This window comes from Crocodylus siamensis, chromosome 2 (genome assembly GCF_052110815.1).
Source record: "Crocodylus siamensis isolate JL-2025a chromosome 2, ASM5211081v1, whole genome shotgun sequence".
NCBI classification, from domain to species: domain Eukaryota; kingdom Metazoa; phylum Chordata; order Crocodylia; family Crocodylidae; genus Crocodylus; species Crocodylus siamensis.
Genome location: NC_143396.1, coordinates 182,616,666 through 182,634,358, shown reverse-complemented (window position 1 = coordinate 182,634,358; position 17,693 = coordinate 182,616,666). Strand labels below are relative to the sequence as shown.

Below are 17,693 nucleotides of genomic sequence, written 5' to 3'. Positions count from 1 at the left end.
TACCAAAAATAAAAATCTGTAATAGAGCATCACCTTGCTCCAAATATTCAGATTTTATTGCATGTCCCTTTTTAGAAAAGCTAGCCGATCAAGTGATGCAAAATCCACAAGTCCTGGCAGCTCTCCAAGAGCGACTTGATAACACATCTCACACTCCTTCAAGCTATATTGAAACGTAAGTACTGGGCATGCTAATAATACAAGACAAAAAATTAGAAGGCTGACATTTTAGGTGAGATAAAGGGGAAGAGAGATGGCTGAGAAAGGAATATTGCCTCTGTAATGTGCAGTGCAAAAGTTGTTTTTGGATATGATGTCCCAACCAAAAGAGTATAGTTGGTTTAATTTAGTATTTGGTTCTTTAACTTCACATGGTTTGATACCTTATCAAACTTAATTGGGTTTCCAGTCACTTCTGACAGTGCAGCTATCCTTCTGCTTCCTTCCCCATCAGGATGTATGTTCTTTCTAGGGCCACGAAGCTGGATAGAGTGAAGGTTTCAACTCGTTTTGAAATTTTATTCACCTCTAATAATCTTTTCTTGTTCAGTCTACTTCAGGGTTTGCTTTGAAACCAACTCAGTTGGTTCTAACAAGCTTTGGAAGGCTTGATTTGTATTAAATTTGGGCCTTGGGGCTTTTTTAGTTTGGGTTTCACAATTGGGCATCTCTGTCTTGCAGGCTTTTGCTTATTTTACAGAGGAGGATGCCAGCTATTTTATATAAACTTCTAACAGTTGAAAATTAACGATGGCAGTGAGTGCGTGCAATTTTGTCTATATCTATACTTCTTTTCACTACAAAATGCACCATTTTCTTTTCCATAGACGAGTTAACTCTTGCTGTATAACCTTGGGTATAAACAAAGATATTAATTTCAGCTTTTTTGAAATACAGGGGAGGGAATGGAATGGAAGATAACATCTTTGAGGAAAACATGGGTAGGAAAAGATTCTTTTTCAGACTTTGAAATGGGTTTTGAAGAAATGTGCATGGCTTCTATTAGCACACCAGACCTCTGTGTGATTAACACCAGGGTAATTCACAGTGAATATCTGATGGTGGTGAAATAGCTAACCTTTTAGACTTAGAATTGTTTGTTTCTAGTTTACCAAAAGCAGTGAAAAGAAGAATTGATGCCTTGAAACAACTCCAGGTGCAATGTGCCCATATAGAAGCTAAATTCTATGAAGAAGTTCATGATTTAGAGAGAAAATATGCAGCCCTGTATGAGCCTCTCTTTGATAAGGTAGGAAGACTCAATCTTTTGCTAACTCTTTCTGTCTGTAGTTTTGATTTTAATCTTTATTTTGTACCTCTCCCTCTAATTTTGCCTGTGGCTATGAAGAGTAGTGAAGGCCAACCTTTTTGGCAGATGTGCCACAAATTAGCCCCCCACCCTCTGAGTACTGATCTGATCCCTTTTCCCTGCCTGATGTGCTGCTCTGCTCCCTGCTCTATCTACCACCATGCTGCCTGTCCTCTCACCAGTCTGCCATGTGCCACATAGTGGATGCCAATGTCATGGTGCCTGTGCTGCAGGTTAGCCACTCTTGGTCCTAGAGAATCTAGACTGTTCATCCAAACTCTAGTTTCTCTGTGGCTCTTTTTCTCACAGTCTAAGGCAGGAGTGGGCAAAATACAGCTTTGCCCTTGTGCTTCTGGCTGCTGGTGTGAGTGTTGCTGCCACCAGGCCTGGTCACCTCTGCCCTGCACCCGCTGCCAAGGGCGCTGGATGGTGTGGGCATGTGTGGTCTCTTGGCAGACTGGCCCCAGATCCCCGTGGGTATGGTGTGCTTGGCCAGGTAGATGGTAGCGCTTTGCGAAACGACTGTTTCGATTTGGTTTTGGATTCAGCTGTTTCAGAGGACACCGATTTTCATTTTGGATCACTGTCACTTCATTTTGGCTGAATCTGTTTCAGAGGTTAAGCTCTGCCAAACCTCCATATTGTTTCAAACGGGCTGCAAGGGAAACGTCACACAGTTCTACTGCCCAGCCCCAGTGGGGAGCAGGATAGGGCCGTGGGTGGCTTGTCCGGGGGAGGGGAAGGGCCTTTCCTCTGTGCAGGCGAGGAGACCCCCACGTGAATCTCTGATTCCTGTCGCACTGGGTCGCGGGGCAGGGAAGCAGTGCAGAGCGGCGAGCAAGCCGGCAGGTCCCTGCCACATGACTCAGCTCTGCAGGGGGCAGAGAGCCGCGCTGGGAGTCTCCTCGCTGCTGCTACCCATCCTGCGCTGCTCCGGTGACGTGGGGCTGTGCAGGGTGGGCAACAGCAACAAGGAGACCCCGGCGAGGATTTCTGCTCCCTGCAGAGCCCGGTCACACGGCAGGGCAGTGCTGGTCCCTGCTGCGTGACCTGGCTCTGCAGGGAGCAGAGACCTGCGCTGGGGGTCTCCTTGCCACCACCACCTGCCCCATGCAGCCCTGGGTCACTGGGGCAGTGTGGGGTGGGCAGTAGCGGCAAGGAGACCCCTGCTGCGGATCTCTGCTCCCTGTGGAGCGGAGTCGCACGGCAGGGCAGCGGGGTACAGCTGTTTCCCTGCAAATCCGGCTCCAAAACTGAAATTTCTGAAACATTTTGGACGCCTCATTTCATTTCGGAGATATTTCCGAGTCTTCCGTTTTTGATTCGGATTCAGTGTTTCAGGTGCTGAAATGACCTTAAATGAAATGGCTGCTGAAATTCCACACAGCCCTAGTGAATGGGATGAGGCTATGGGCAGGTGAGGAACTGTGTCCAGGAGCCAGGTGGGTGGTCAGGGCAATGACCGCTCAGGGCTGGGGCTGTAGTCTACTCCCTGCCCATACATTGCCATGAGTGTGGGTTCCACAGTGTAAACAGCTGTAAGGAGGGGAAGGACTGAGGCTTGGTCAGCACTCTGCCCTCTCCCCCTGCCCTCAACAGCATGCCAAACTCTGTAAGTGGCCCTCCAGCCCAAATAATTGCCCACCCCTGGTCTAAGGTTACAGACAGGAACAACTACACCATCAAACAAAAACAACTAGCCACAGTTTTTTATCTTGAAAATATCATTTCTATCAGATACGTATAGAGCTATTGGAGTAATCGGACTTCAACGTCAGGAATACGTACTTTAGTCAGTGGTTCAAACTGATTTCATATTTTACATTTTCACTTCTACAACAATCCTCAGATTTTAAAGGTACGTATTTGTTTTTAAAAATTGAGTGAGTTACATTGCTTCTTTAGTCAGTCACAGAGCAGTTGTTGGAGAATGGTGTGAAATGCCCCCTTTTTTCTTTTTCCCTTTTAATCCACTAAGTACTACAAAACTGGAGGTCATTTTGCCTGTTTATGGGAAGTATTAATGTGATAGTATACTAGCTAATCTCTAATAACCTTTATTAGGTTATTGAATGGATACAATTATTTGAGCACTAGTCAGTTGGTCAAGTCTTCTGTAGGGTGTGGTACACACACAGGCTAATAACATATCCTGTTTTAAAAAAGGAAAAATGCAAACAAAAACAAAGGAAACCCCCCAAAAGGCTGTGTTTCACAACATAATAAAAAAGGGGCTGCATGGATAATCCTTCTGATTCCCAAATGATTTCTTGCTGGTGTGAAAGAAGATAGTGGGCAGAGTTTTTGAACTACGTTACATGGTGAAATTCAGCAGCTGGTCAAGTTCCTAGTTGCCGTATTTTAGTGTTTCTAAAAACATTAACATATGACAGTGTTAAGAAATTAAATTTATTCTTGTTTTATGTTTAAAAAAAAAAAAAGTAGGAAAAGAGATCCTTTTTCTTTCTGGAAGGTACTCATGTTCTAAGGTATAAACAGAACTCTATGAAGGAGGCAAACGTTATTAACACAAGAATTCCTCTTTTTTATGTATTGACTTTTCTTTAGCTAATCGAATTGCTTTTTTTTTGCAAAATTTGGTCTTTAAGAATGATAACCAAACTGCATTTAGATCACTGAGCCCCCCTGTTCCCCTACCTCACCTGTGCACCCCAGGATTTGGCTCTGGGGGCCAGCACTGCCCTCACATCCCAGATTTTGGCCCTTGGGCTGCGCACTGCCCTTGCCCAGCCCTGCACACTAATAATTGCCTACAGAAACCTTTTCTCTTTGCTGTAATTCCTTGACTGTCAGGGCTACAATATCGCTCTGATACTATGTAATTGAGAGAGGTGATTATAGACTGACTTATTTTTACTGACTGTATTAAATACTCATGCATTGGACTTGACAGCCATCAGAGAACTCATCACTGCGTGCACCATGCTCTGTAAGGAGCGACAGTGCTAATTGAATTCAACATATGTTAATTTGTGGCCTGCTATGAACAATGATCTTGTATTGTTTGAAACTGACTAGTAAAACAGTCCCGTTTTAATATTGTCCTATAGATGTGCCCAAATAATTGGGTGTATTGTTGGTTGCATTGCTAGAATCTGACCCAGGGAGAACTGTACCACTGAGTTACTCTGGTTACAGAGAACTGGGATGGTGATCTTGAATCAGTTCTGTTTCCTGCTTGTGAAGGGATTAGCCCTGGGGATCTGTGGCTGGTTTTCATTCCTTAGGTTTGTTACAGCTTAGCCTTTATGCTGTTCTACTATTGCTAACCTAGACTGAGCAGTTACTCTGGTGCAAAGGTGAACTTTTTATTCCCACTCTGCTCTGCATAAGGGATTTGACTCTCAAACTGCTCTCCTGTTGTAGAAAGGCCTCCTTAGCAAAGGAGTTCTACAGGGACTATCTAACAGCAAAACTGTTAGATAGTATTACATATATGTTCAAAGTAAGCAAACCATAAATTTATCAGAAATATCAAGGATAACTGTTGTGGGGTTTTTTAGCTGTAATTGTTATTTGCAGTTATCTGAAAGCTTAGACCTCATTTTCTTTTATTCTTACTTTTAAATGTGTAAATAACTTTAGTTGTGCTCTGGTTTTTTTTTTTTTTTATGAAGCTTACTCTTTAATGTAGGGTTTTCAAACATGGCTGACAGGCTTGATCTTGACTGTGGAGCTGTGACCTGGACCAACCCCCTGTGCTGGCCCTCAGCAGACAAGCTGCATGCAGCGTGAGGGTTGGATCCCATGCTGCAGGCAGCACAGTGTGTTGGTCCAGGGTACCACATGCAGCCTGTGTTGTGTGCAGCATCGAATCCAGCCCATGCTGACACTGGGATCCATATGGACAGTGAGCCTTGGAACCATTGTGTGCTGCTTGTGGTATGCAGGGCTGGACTGGCTGCATGTGCTGCATGTCACAGGAGAGCTGGTACAGCTTCATGCCACACCCTACCTGACTTGGAGCTAGTGTGTTGCCTGGACCTGGTGCTGTGACTGTACCAGTCCAGGTCTGGCCTACTGATCAGCCTGTGGACACTCAGCGTATACCCTTGGTTTAACAGATGTAGTAACCACCCTTGCAACTTGCAAGTCTGTTACTTTCAAACTCAGAGATGTGTATCCTTGTTCATGGGTCACTCTTTTCCTTGCTTTTTGATAAGGTATGAGAAGTCACTTTTTTATCTGAGTATACCACATTCAGTATTCTTTCCTATTCTTCTGTATTAACATGAATAACTTGCCCAGAGGAGCCTTTAGTACCTTTTCCATTTAAACATATAACTTTCTTTTGCAGAGAAGGGAATTTATCACTGGTGAAGCTGAACCTACAGATGCAGAGTCAGAATGGCACAGTGAAAATGAGGAAGAAGAAAAATTAGCTGTGAGTAAAAATTAGATAATGGTTGACTTTGGAAATAAATACTGGTTCATCAAATCTTCTGTAAGCAAAAACAACTAGCCAAAGTTTTGTATCCTGAAAATATCATTTCTGTCAGATTACGTATAGAGCTATTGGGGTAATCAGATTTTAACATCAGGAATACATACTTTAGTCAGTGGTTCAAACTGATTCATATTTTACATTTTCACTTCTACAAAAATCCTCAGATTTTAAAGGTACGTATTTGTTTTTAAAAATTGAGAAGCACACATACTGAATTACATAGTGAACGATACTATTTAATGACTGTGGCCTGTTATTGCTTGCACTGTTCGTAACCTGTTTGCAGTATCCTCCTGCTAATGGGTTCCATTCCAGTGCTATATTAAATCCCTGAAGTAACAGAAGGTGGACTGTTCATCTGTCTGTCTGACCCTCTTTATTTTTGGGGATACAATTGACTTGTATAGTCATAAATACATATTTGGTAAGTGACTAGCTTATGACTTCCTAGCATGTTTCCTTGTAAAGTAGGATTTACTCTAGTAGAAATGATTATGGCAGATGGATTTTTATGTACTCTCTGTTCAACAGAAAAGATTACATTTTATAAAGAGCCTAATAAGAGAGCTAAAAAGCTGCTTGCCTAAATATATAGCTTCTGTATATTTCACTTACTGGGTACAGTCAAAGTTTGACATCTTTCTGGTGTAAGCAAGGTGTTTTAAATGGTTGCCTTGCTCTTCATGCTTTCTCCTATGCCTTCTTTTCAGGTTTTTAGTTTTTCTCAGTTCTACACAAATAGTACCCTCTTTATTTTTTACTACTTAGATGTTTTTTGATAACCTACAGTATTACCACGTGCACCAAGGTTTCTAACCTAGCGGATGAGTAGCAACAGTTAACAGAAGTTGCCAGCCTGTCTTGAGGACCACTTTCAGTAACTTCCAGCAGCCTGCAAGCAGTTTGAGTTTGTATTGTTGTCTGCGTATATTTGCATAATAATACAGCAATTACTCTTGCAGACTGTTTTAAATATTGCCAAAAACATGAAACGTATTGCTTCCATGCTCTTTACTCATTATTCTCATCTGTTTTCTGGAGGCGTGTATTTGCTGCCACCTAGTGGTAGGCAGAAAAGCAGCAAAATATTAATTCATAGTCGAAGCCTGTTTTTTCTTTGGTGTTCACTGGGGGACACCTATTAATACAATCTCACTCTGGATTCATTGTTTTAATGTATTTGGTGACGAAAGCTGTCCCTCTGAGCCTGTCTTGCATATTCCATAGGTACTTCTCATTATTATATCCTCATCACTGATTAATTCTTAAAGCAGTGAAGTTTTGCAGAATGCTTCACGGAAGTCTTGGAAAGATCATTTCTGCTTAGTGTGAGGGCTGGTTGTTATAATGTCAAGCCCACATTTTCAGGATCACCATTAGGAAAAACAGGTTTACTTGCTTTTTATTCTGAATATAAGTTAGTAACTACAGATAGACCTTGAACTGCTGTTACCTTTACAGAATTCCACAGAAGACTCAAATAACCAAGGGAAGGACCAAAAGGATTAATGTGCTAAAAATACTGAAATAAAAACTGCACTAAAAAATATTCTTAGTTAATATTAATGTGCACAAAAATGATGCTAGTGCAAAAGTCCCTACCGAAGGGCACCTGATGGTTAGCTAACCCTACATATAAGTAGAGCATGTGATCTGGTTTTGTTGCTTTTTTTTTATGATTCTTTTAGGGGGGACTTCACAATTGGCATAATATAGTAAGTCAAAAAAAAAAAAAAGTTCGGTTTTAGGGGTGTGGCATCCTCAGTTTTTTTTATTTTTGTATATTTAAAAAAAATACAGTAACCTGGAAATCTGGTATGCAGTTTTTCCAAGTGAATTGAAAGGGTTGAATTCTAAACTAGCAGCAGTACATGTACTTCAAAATTGACAAGTATTCAAACTGTTATCTCCATTTGACTTCATCTCTAAGTGTTAATCCAAACCAGTCATTGCAATTATAGCTAAGTAAAGTTCCAAATAACAAGTTTTACAAATTGAACAGGATTCAGATACTTGATAACTTAAGAGTTTGTGATTTTTTTTTTTCCCCTTAAATTATTTCTGCATGTATTTCCTAGGGAGACCTGAAAAATAAAGTAGTAATAGAAGAAAAAGCAGCAGCAACAACAGAAGAGGCAAACCCCAAAGGAATTCCAGACTTCTGGTATACAATCTTTAGAAATGTAGATATGCTAAGCGAATTAGTACAGGTAAGAAAATTCCCCTTGGTAGTGCTTACTTTTAACCATTATGCATAAAATTATGCCTTTTTTTTTCCCTTTTAATAGATAGTACCTGAAGTGTGAGGTTTTTTGAGAATAAAGTTGCCTTAAAGTAAAATACTTGAGGAAGACTGCACTAATAAAGTACAGACAACGGAAAGTTTGATAAGATATGTTATTTGAGAACTAGTATTTCATTTGGTTCTGTCTCCTGTTAAAACATACCGCATACTGCTCACAACAACTGTTTCCGTTTTTGATTTTTGCCACCTTATTTCAGAAAGATAGGTAGGTAGTTTTTATATGAAGACATCTTGAGTAGGTTTAAAAAAAATAAACAATACAGACATGTTGTACCATCAGTAATTTAACAGTGTAGTGTCATTATGGAAGTTACCTGAACATTTCTTGTTGTCATGAGATTATTCCAAAATGTTAACTTTATTCATTCCACTGCTAAACCAATAACTAACCAAAGGTTTCATTTGCCAGTATATTAATATTAGATAGAAACAGTACTACTTTAACATCAGCAATTAAGTTTTTAAAAATAAGAATTTGGCAAATTGTGCTTGTGATTAGTTTTCCAGCATTTGTATCTCAGCCTCAGAACTTCAACTAAAAGCTTTTGAGTAACCTAGTATTTTTGATGTTTAAGCCATTGTTTTGAAACAAGCCAATAAGGTACAGTTTGTTTTTCTTAAGTACTGTGTATTCACATTCTCTTTCCCTGTTTAGGAGTATGATGAACCAATCTTAAAACATCTGCAGGATATTAAAGTTAAATTTTCTGAACCAGGGCAGCCTATGGTGAGTAGTTACTTTTTTTATAAGATGCAGTAGTGGCAAGGCAGCCATTCAAAATTGTTTCCCCCCTCCCTGTTTTGGAGGGAGTCTCAAGGTGTAGGTATGCTACCAGTTATTGCTTCCAGGTTTTATGATCTTCAGTTTTTCTTGCCCTTTTTTAGTCTTGTTACTACCCTGAATTACCTATGAATTGATTAGATTCAGAATTGACATTGCTGCATTATTGGAAATTACCCTTTCAGATAAGGTTCTATCCAAGAGAATAATTGCACCATATTCTGGCATAGGAAACCAGCAGGAGAAGGGAGAGAGCAGGGAGTAGGCTTTGCCATTAGAAGCAGCGTGCTATCTTTCTGTGAAAACTCCATTGCTGTATCTGGTTGACTCATGATGCTCAGAGTGCATGGAACACCTTCATGACAGTGTTTAGTGTGTGTACCCACCCTTCAAGCTAGTGACAAGAGTAATATTTTCAACCAACAGCTTGAAGAGGTTGAGAGAGCTCACAGAAATGAGACCATTATAGTACTTGGCAACCCCTGTTGATGTAGTTTTAAGAATTGGTTTGGTATTCTGGGCAAACATGGAAATTGTAATATGAATAAAAATAGCCACTGAGCATTAGAACTCTGCAAGCCCAAATCTGTGTGTTTACCAACAACTACTTTGTTGAGAAAAATCACAAGATGGACATTGTGGAAACATCCAAGGTCAGGGCGCTGGCACCAATTAGATTTAGTACTGACCAGGTGCAACCACCTGAAAGAGATCCTGCACCAGCAGTCTTAACACAGTGGTGACTGTGACACTGACCATCCCTTAGTCTGCTGCAAAGTTAGAATCAACATCAAGAAGATCCATCATAGCAAAACTACAGGTTGCCCTCAAAGACATGAGCAAACCTAAAGACAGAAAAATGCAGGCTATTTAATGAAGTTGTAAAATCAGATTTGTCTAACACCTCAGCCTCTAAGGCTTGGGAAAGCTTAAAAACTTAACATGTACAATGGTGCTGTAACAGTGTTTGGGGAAAAATCCAAACTGGCTTGAAGAGGACTCTGAAACCTTTTTACCGCAGGTGGAGAACAAAAGGACTGTGCTAACCAATTATAGGAAATCTTCCAACACTGTAATTCTAGAAAACCTTGAGAAAGGATTGAAGAGAAATACAAAAGGAGGATAAGAGGTGTGCCCAAGACTTTTGGCTGAAACCTATGATATTCAGGAAACAACCAATGCGGGTCATAGCCACGGAATGTACAAAAGCATCAAACGAACAGTTGGTCCAGTTGAGAAGAAAACAGCTCTGGCTAAAGACTTAAATGGAAATACTACCACTGATGGATAAAAACAACTCGAGCATTGGATTGAACACTATGGAAATGTATGCTTCATAGAGACTGAAATCAAACTCACAGAACTTTGAAGGATTACCACAGTTTGCAGTAATGATAGATTTGGACATTGAGCCTACATGAGAAGATTTGCAGAAAGACACTAAATGGATTCCTGGCACCAAAGCATCCAGAAATGGTCTGCCTGCTGAAATCTACAAATGTGCCAACAGTGAGTTGCTTCAAAAGCTCAATGAAGTTATATTGTTCTGTTGGAAAGAGGAAGAGGTACTTCAGGATTTTGAAGGTGATCGGGTTGTACAGTTGTACAAAACCAAAGGGGATATAAGCAGTTCTGACAACTATATAGGTACCTCCTGTTGAATATTGTCATAAAAATTGTCACTTGCTTCATGCTTCTTAAGCTGCAATTTCTAGGTGAATGACTTTCACGATAGATTGTGTGAGGCTCAGGATGCTCTACCATTGATATGATATCTTTGGTCAAACGTAGAAAAAACAAATACCAATGTATGGAGTCTTCTTGATTGACACAGGCCTTTGATACGGTCAACAGACAGGGCCTTATTGTTCTGAAGAAACTGTATCCCCTGCTCTGCTTCTCTCCCCCAAACTGTTGAGCATCATTTACTTATTACATCAAGGTATGAAGGCACCTGTAATATTATGAAAATGAGGAATCCAGTGCTTGTGACATCAACAACAGGGTGAAACGGATGCCTTAGCCTCTGTGCTCTTTAACCTCTGCCCTTCTTTCCTGCTTCTTAATCCATTCAAGGGCAGCAATGATGGCATTGATCTTTGAACCAGACTAGATGGAGGCTTGTTCAACAGTGCAAGGTTTAGAATGAAAACAAAGTTGAAAGAACTGGTTCTGAGAGAGTTCCTGTTTGTACATTATGCGGCTTTGGTTGCCCATAGTGAATCTTCCCTGCAGTATATCTTGAACAGATTTTCTGAATCATGCAAGAGCTTTGGAATGGGAATTGATCTCAGGAAGACTGTGACTGTGTACTAAGGGGTGGAAGAACTGTATATCTGCAGACTAAAGTAATCACTTAGTTTAAACAAAATTGCAATAAAGCTTTGAAAGTTACGCCGTTGTAATGTTTAGTTTTAGGACAGACTCTATCAACATGTTTTTCTTTTTGCCTTTTGCACTGTTCGTAACCTGTTGACAGTATCTTCCTGGAAATGGGTTCCATTCTGGTGCTATACTAAGTCCCAGATATAGAAGAGACAGAATTTGTCAGTCTTCCCATCTGGGGACAAACCTAAATGGATTTACTTAATTAGTTTAGTATTTTCTAGTCTTGTATAAGTAACTTTGAGCCCTAGCAGTTTGTAATAGTAGTAGAATTAGATTTTTTGCATAGCAGGAAGCTTTTAAACTTTGCCTTGCTCTTCCCTGTATTAGTTCAAAATTATAAAGATCAAATTAGATTTGAATTCTAACAATAATAATTTTTTTTTAAGTCTTTCTCATTAGAGTTTCACTTTGGGCCCAATGACTACTTTACTAATTCAGTCCTGACAAAAACCTACAAGATGAAGTCGGAACCAGACAAGACGGATCCTTTTTCATTTGAAGGCCCTGAAATAGTTGATTGTGAGGGGTAAGGAAAACTTGCACTTTAAGACATTATGAGTTTCTAGTCCGTGTTCTTTAGATGCTATTTTCTTTATCATGGTAATGGTTGGCAATATATAAAGAGCCTTTGGGACAAAACTGCCCAACTGGTGGTAGAAGTGGTAAACTCAAAGAATTTTATTAAGCACCACATTGCATACATATGAAAGAAAATAGTGTTGTTTAATTGTTATGTTTTTATAGGCTAAGGGTTAAATAATTTAAACTAACCTTTCACTTCCAAGTCAGTGTCTCTGATTCAGATCAGAGAGGTAGCGACTAAAAAGTGATGCTTGCATTTTTGTGCAAACTTAGTGGTGGTCTCAATCCATCCCCTGTTGGACACTTATCTAGTTTGCAAATAAACCATCAGCAACTGCTATTACATTATTATTCTTCAGTCCAGAAGAAAAAACATGTAGGTAATAATGCATGAGTGGAATATCTTTTTGGCCTTTGAGTAGGCGGACTGTCTGACAGGGTCGTGGTTCTAGTACTCTTGTGAACATGCCTCGAGCATTTAAAAAAAAAAAAAAAAAAAAAAAATTGCACTCAAAAGTAGGGTATGTTTGTTTACAGAAGGAATATCTCCTGGTGGGTACAGTGTTCCCCAGGAGGAGTATCTCCCGGGGAAAAAAATAATTCACCTTTTAAAATTGTGCATGTAGCTGTAACTATACAGATTTTTTTACAGATTTTTCTGGGAGTTGGCCTTTTTTTTAGTCAGAAAATTAAGGCTAAAGCCAAAAAATTCGTTCTTAAAGAGTAATTTTTGGAGGAAATTAAGTGTCTAAATGCAAGCGAGCTATTTTAAAAAAAAAAAAAAAAAAAATGCCTGCCTAACTGCCTTGGTGCCTCAGTCTGCAGGCACCTACATTTATTGGTAAAATCCTTTAAGGCTGCTTACAGACATTTAAAAAAAACAAAAACAAAAAAACCCTGGAGCTTTACTTTAAACTCTGTGCACTCTGGACTGAGTCTAGCATGTGCCCAGAAGAGGCATTGCATTAGTTGGACCCAGCTCACTGAATGTCTGTATAGATTGGGAGCTTTAGTGGAGTCTCTTTAGCACCTTTTATCTAATAACTGACTCAGTCAGTTGGAGGGGAGGGTTGGGGGTCTTGTGCAGAGCCCCCCATGCAGTGGGGTGCAGCAGGGATCACCCCCTGCCAGGTAGCACCTGGTGAGTACCGAGGCTTTTCTTTAAAGGGCTGGGAGCAGGGGTGGGCGGGGCAGCCATGTGGTGGGGGGCTGGAGGAGCAGGCCAGGTCACCCCCCATGGTCCCTGCCCCTAGTACTTACCAGCTTGGAGTTGGCTGCAGCTTCCTGCTGCCCAGATCATCAAAGCTTTCCAAATCTTCCAAAGATTCAGAGAGCTTTGAATCGAATCGGACCTTTTGAATTAAAATTTGATTCAAATCTCCACCTGAAGCTTCGCACAGACCTACTATCCTCCTACCCTGAAATACTCAGCTTGGCCATCTCCCAATCCAAATAATTCAGGATTCCCAACTAAGTACCTGTGTACTAGAGGTGCACCAATTTATATTGGTTCATATCAGCACTGATTAAAGGAAAATTGACACTATTGGCAACTGGCTTTTTTTGGCTGGTGTTGCTGGCAGTGTCACTGAAAAATGCCATGTGCATGCGCTGCTGTGGGTTCATGGTCGGGGGCTGTGCTGGCCTCTTCCTGGCAGGGCAGCTGGGCTGGGGCTGTGTTTTGGCATGGGGCAGGAGACAGCAATGCTGAAAGTGGGGGCTACAGCCACCCCAAAATGTTATAATTGCCATGCCCCACGCCCTGGAAGAGGCCCTGAGCCTGCAGCAGGCAGCCTGCCTTCACCCTGCTCACACCATGGTGGGAGCTGGCCCCCTCTCCCCCCTTTGCATCCCTGAACAAGCTGCCTGTGGCTCTGTCCCGGACCGTGCCTGGGCAGCCCCTGCCTCTACCCCATTTCCTCCTTCACCGTGGAGGCCTCAATCTCCCTACCCCCACAGACTTAGTAGCTGAACACTGCTCTTCAAGCTGTGGGGCTGCATATCTGCAGTCGGATTGGTATTGGTTGATGTGGCTGGTTAATAATTGACCATCGGTATTGGCCCAGAAAATCTGTATTGGTTCACCCTCACTCTATCTAAATATTTGGGTAAGTCTGGTTTGGCAGTCACGCTCTGAAGGTGTGTAACACATGTCTTGGCACAGCAGATGTGCCTGGCTTTTAAATACTAAAGTATTGGCTGGCACATGATCAGGAAATGGGAGGCCTGGACTTTGTGCTTTCAGCCTGAGGGCATTCGGACATACTTTTATCTCTTTTTAAAAGAGGGCCATAAACCCTAGGCTGGGGTTACTCTCCATCTTCCTATTTGAAATTCTTCCATGACAGCAAAGAATGAAAGTTTTCCTGGGGAAAGCTTTCTAGAACAATGATGAATGTACTTGCCTAAGAGGGAGAAATCTGGGTTCTTACCCCTGTCTTTGGAACTATTCTAGGGACTTTATACATATTCATTGGATAAAGGGTGCTGAATGTGGAGTAAAACACAGTCCCCAGATTGAGGAGGGCCTAAAATACTGGTCTCCCACTTCCATTTTCCAAGTTATGCAATAATCTAGTGGTTAAACTCAAGTGGGTGGTATCACTTCTGTTACCAGCTATGTTTTACTTTTAAGGAGTTCCAATTTTCTGTTCCTAAAGAGATTATTTAAACACCTTTAGTGTAGGAGCGGGGTTTGGGGCTTTAAATTTCAGGCTTGCAGAGGTGCTTTAGTGTGTAGGTGAGGCAGTTTGCCGTTTGTTAGCTTACTTCCCTGCTCAGTGTACTGTCTATGAAGCCATTGTTTGGTTACTTAACTGTCCCCATTCACAGTATATAGAACATTGAATTTGTAAATTTGATTCTAGGAGCTGGGCTCCTAGAAGTTTGTGCTGACTCACAGTTGCCTTGCCCAGGTCTATGGATCTGCACCAAAGATTTTTGTTCTGTGGAGTAAACTTTGAATCTTTGCCTGTTTACCCTGTCAGAACTGGACCTTTCTGTTGACCTCTTGTGACCTTAAGAGGTTAGGGTAGTGACCATATAGATGCAGTTTTGTACTCTAAGTTGCTGGTAATGGGATCATGTAGCTTTTAGCCTTTTAAACTGTGAATTTCAGCTTTTTAACCCAGTTTTTGTTCCTAAAAGAATAATATTTAGCGTTCCTAGAAGTATCCCAACCATGTACCAAAACCTTTCAGAAGCTCATACATAGACTGGCTGCTGAATTAGGTACTTTGCTGGTTTGGTTTCACTGTGGTGGTCCCATAGACCAACATTCCTTTTTGTCTAGGCCAGTGACACTCAACCTTTTTAGATTCATGGTACTTGTCCACAACCTTTTTTGAATTTGGCAGCACCCCAGTTAAGAACCGTTATTTTTCTGCCTTAGCTTACCTCAGTAGCTCTCAACTGGGACGGGGGGTGCTGCTGTTTCCACCAGGTTAGTGCCCTGCCCACTGTATGCAGAGCCAGACTGAGAAGGGTGGTGACATGAGCATAGGCTCCTGCCTGCATTAGGGTTATCTGGTAAACTTGAAGCAAGCAGGAGTGCCTGCTCTTGCTGCAGCCCTTCCTGATCCTACCTTGTGCTCTGGGTGTGTAGGGAAAGAGGTCGTACTGGAAAGGACTTAAGGCAGCAGCATAAGCTTGTCACGGTCCTTCTCTGTCTGGGTGTGTACAAGATGGGTGAGGCAGTTCAACCTGGACACCCCTTTTAGACTATGTTACTCTACCCTGCCTGATTTTTTTTCAGTCTAACATGGCTACCTCTGTCAAACAGTTGACTGGTTGACTATCTGTGGGACAAGGTGTCCTAGGCCACTAAACTGTTCCAGAGTATGGTGGACTATTTTCTCCAATTAGGAGTCTGCTTCAGCATGTGAGTAGACAACAGGATTACTTTAATGTGCCCTGGATTTTATAGTATAAAGCGGAGCAGCTATCCTATTCAAATTGCTTATAGTAGGTAGCACGTGGCTTTCTACCTGAGCAAACAGCTACCTCACTGTGAGATTGACTACAGCAATGAACACAGGACTAGCACATAACTTTATTTATACTTCTCTCTCCAATGGTAACTGTCTGTTATATGTCCTGACCGACTGTAGTTATACTGTAGCTTGTTCAGTGTTTTGAGCAAACATGAGTAAAACTACAGCCTGACTTCAGTCTCTTGATGGTGTGAGAGCCAAGTTGGGTAACAGTTCCAGTAGCATGGAGTTGAACAACATGTCAAGTCAGTCCAAGTTGTGCTATGCAATGGCCTCATACTGGGACTGCAAATATGTCTGTTTCCTTCACAGCTGTCTGATTCTCACAAAAGCTGAGCAGTTCTTTGGTCCCTTGCATGGGAATATGGATACTGGACTGGACTGGACTGTACTTTGCCTGGCTGTCCACTGCTCAAGAGGGTTGTTCCATGTCCTTACTTCACCAGCCATGTCCCTCTGACACCCAGGTTGGAGAATAATTGCTACACCACACCATCTAGGCTGGGTTTCCTTGCACAAAGATGATTCTTAGGTTGGCTGTGTGACACTGTTCCCAACTTTGTAATGATTGAGCTCTACAGTGGGGAATGAATAGAGAATTTGGGCCCTTGAGGTACTCCTATATCTGTACACTGAATATTTAGTGTAATCTCTGTAACAACAGCATTAATACAGAACAGTGTATTCAAAACAGGCTTAATATTTTGTTAAGCTAATTCAATTGCCTATAAAACTGAAACCAATCTTTGCCTCCCTTTGTGTTTTACTAATATTAAAGTTGCATATTTTCCCCATGTCACTTTGCAATAAAATATTGTTTCCCTTGTACTGTCTGTAGGTGCAGTATTGACTGGAAGAAAGGAAAAAATGTTACAGTTAAAACAATCAAGAAGAAGCAGAAACACAAGGGTCGGGGCACAGTTCGAACAATTACTAAACAAGTCCCCAATGATTCATTCTTTAACTTCTTCAGCCCAATAAAAGGTAAGCTTGAGCTGTAGAAAGGGATTATTGGGACTTCTGTGAATTACATGAACTCTGTTCTTATCAAATTGGCTTGTTTATTTTGGCTATACTTATAGATTCATTAACCATGCTGTCTGTACTGCAGATATGTTCCTTTGAATATGTTCATATATACACCTCATTTGAAGTGGCTAAATCGGATCTAAAGTAGTGGGATATGCATTTGGCAAGCAGTAGAGTACTGCTGTTAGACTGCAGTTGATCGCTTCCCTGAATCCATCATTTAGAACAGTGATTCTCATTTAAATCTTTAAGAGGTGCCATCTGGTGTCATGCAGTATTAACGTTGTTAGTGTTGCAAGCATGATTCACAAGAGAAACCCAGAGATTTCAAATAGGAATTAATTGTGTTAAATACATTCTATCCTGTTGTGGTCTTTTCAAGTTGTTTGTAACAGAAGTTGCTCTTAATTTTTTTTCTTGAGTGCAGAAAAATAACTAAGATTTGGCATGTTCTGAAAGGGGCTTGAATCTAACAAAGTTGAGAACCACTGATCTAGTGTCTGAAATGAGAACCAAGTAGCAGAACAAAAAAGCTGCTATTTGCCAACAACTAAACAGTAGGGCTGTGCAAAATTTTACCTGGTGTTTCATTTCAAAACTGTTTTGATGCATTTCAAGCTCGAAACAGTGAAATCGAAATGAAACCAAAACCTTCTAAATGAAACAAGGGCAGTCGAAACGTTTTGAGTTTTGAAGCCGGGCTTGGTCTCAGCACAGTAGCAGCCTCCTGTCATCCCACGCAGATCCAGGGGCTGTGTACCCCGAGAGGATTCTGGCACTGCCCCCAGTCCTCTTGGGGTGCTGGCTCCCGGATTTGCATGTCAGATGACAGCATGCTG

At 41.3% G+C, this 17,693-nt stretch overlaps 1 protein-coding gene and 2 non-coding genes across 8 annotated transcripts in view; all 3 read left to right on the top strand.

Annotated features, from left to right (window-relative positions):
- The window catches only part of NAP1L4 (nucleosome assembly protein 1 like 4), a 57,220-nt gene that overhangs the window by 15,445 nt on the left and 24,082 nt on the right, over positions 1-17,693 (top strand). For all 6 annotated transcript variants that reach the window (XR_016440234.1, XR_016440233.1, XM_090032519.1 and 3 more), the window contains exons 4-10: positions 76-175; positions 1,108-1,249; positions 5,628-5,714; positions 7,856-7,987; positions 8,738-8,809; positions 11,638-11,777; positions 16,664-16,809. Coding sequence is in view for 4 of the 6 variants with exons in the window: in XM_090032519.1 (XP_089888645.1) it covers positions 76-175; positions 1,108-1,249; positions 5,628-5,714; positions 7,856-7,987; positions 8,738-8,809; positions 11,638-11,777; positions 16,664-16,809 (819 nt within the window). In the remaining 2 variants the exon portion in view is untranslated. The remainder of the gene's footprint in view (positions 1-75; positions 176-1,107; positions 1,250-5,627; positions 5,715-7,855; positions 7,988-8,737; positions 8,810-11,637; positions 11,778-16,663; positions 16,810-17,693) is intronic.
- LOC149871438 (small nucleolar RNA SNORA54) lies at positions 6,038-6,173 on the top strand. The gene has a single exon (XR_016440905.1). It is a non-coding gene; the product is annotated as a small nucleolar RNA SNORA54 (small nucleolar RNA).
- LOC149871437 (small nucleolar RNA SNORA54) lies at positions 11,317-11,435 on the top strand. The gene has a single exon (XR_016440906.1). It is a non-coding gene; the product is annotated as a small nucleolar RNA SNORA54 (small nucleolar RNA).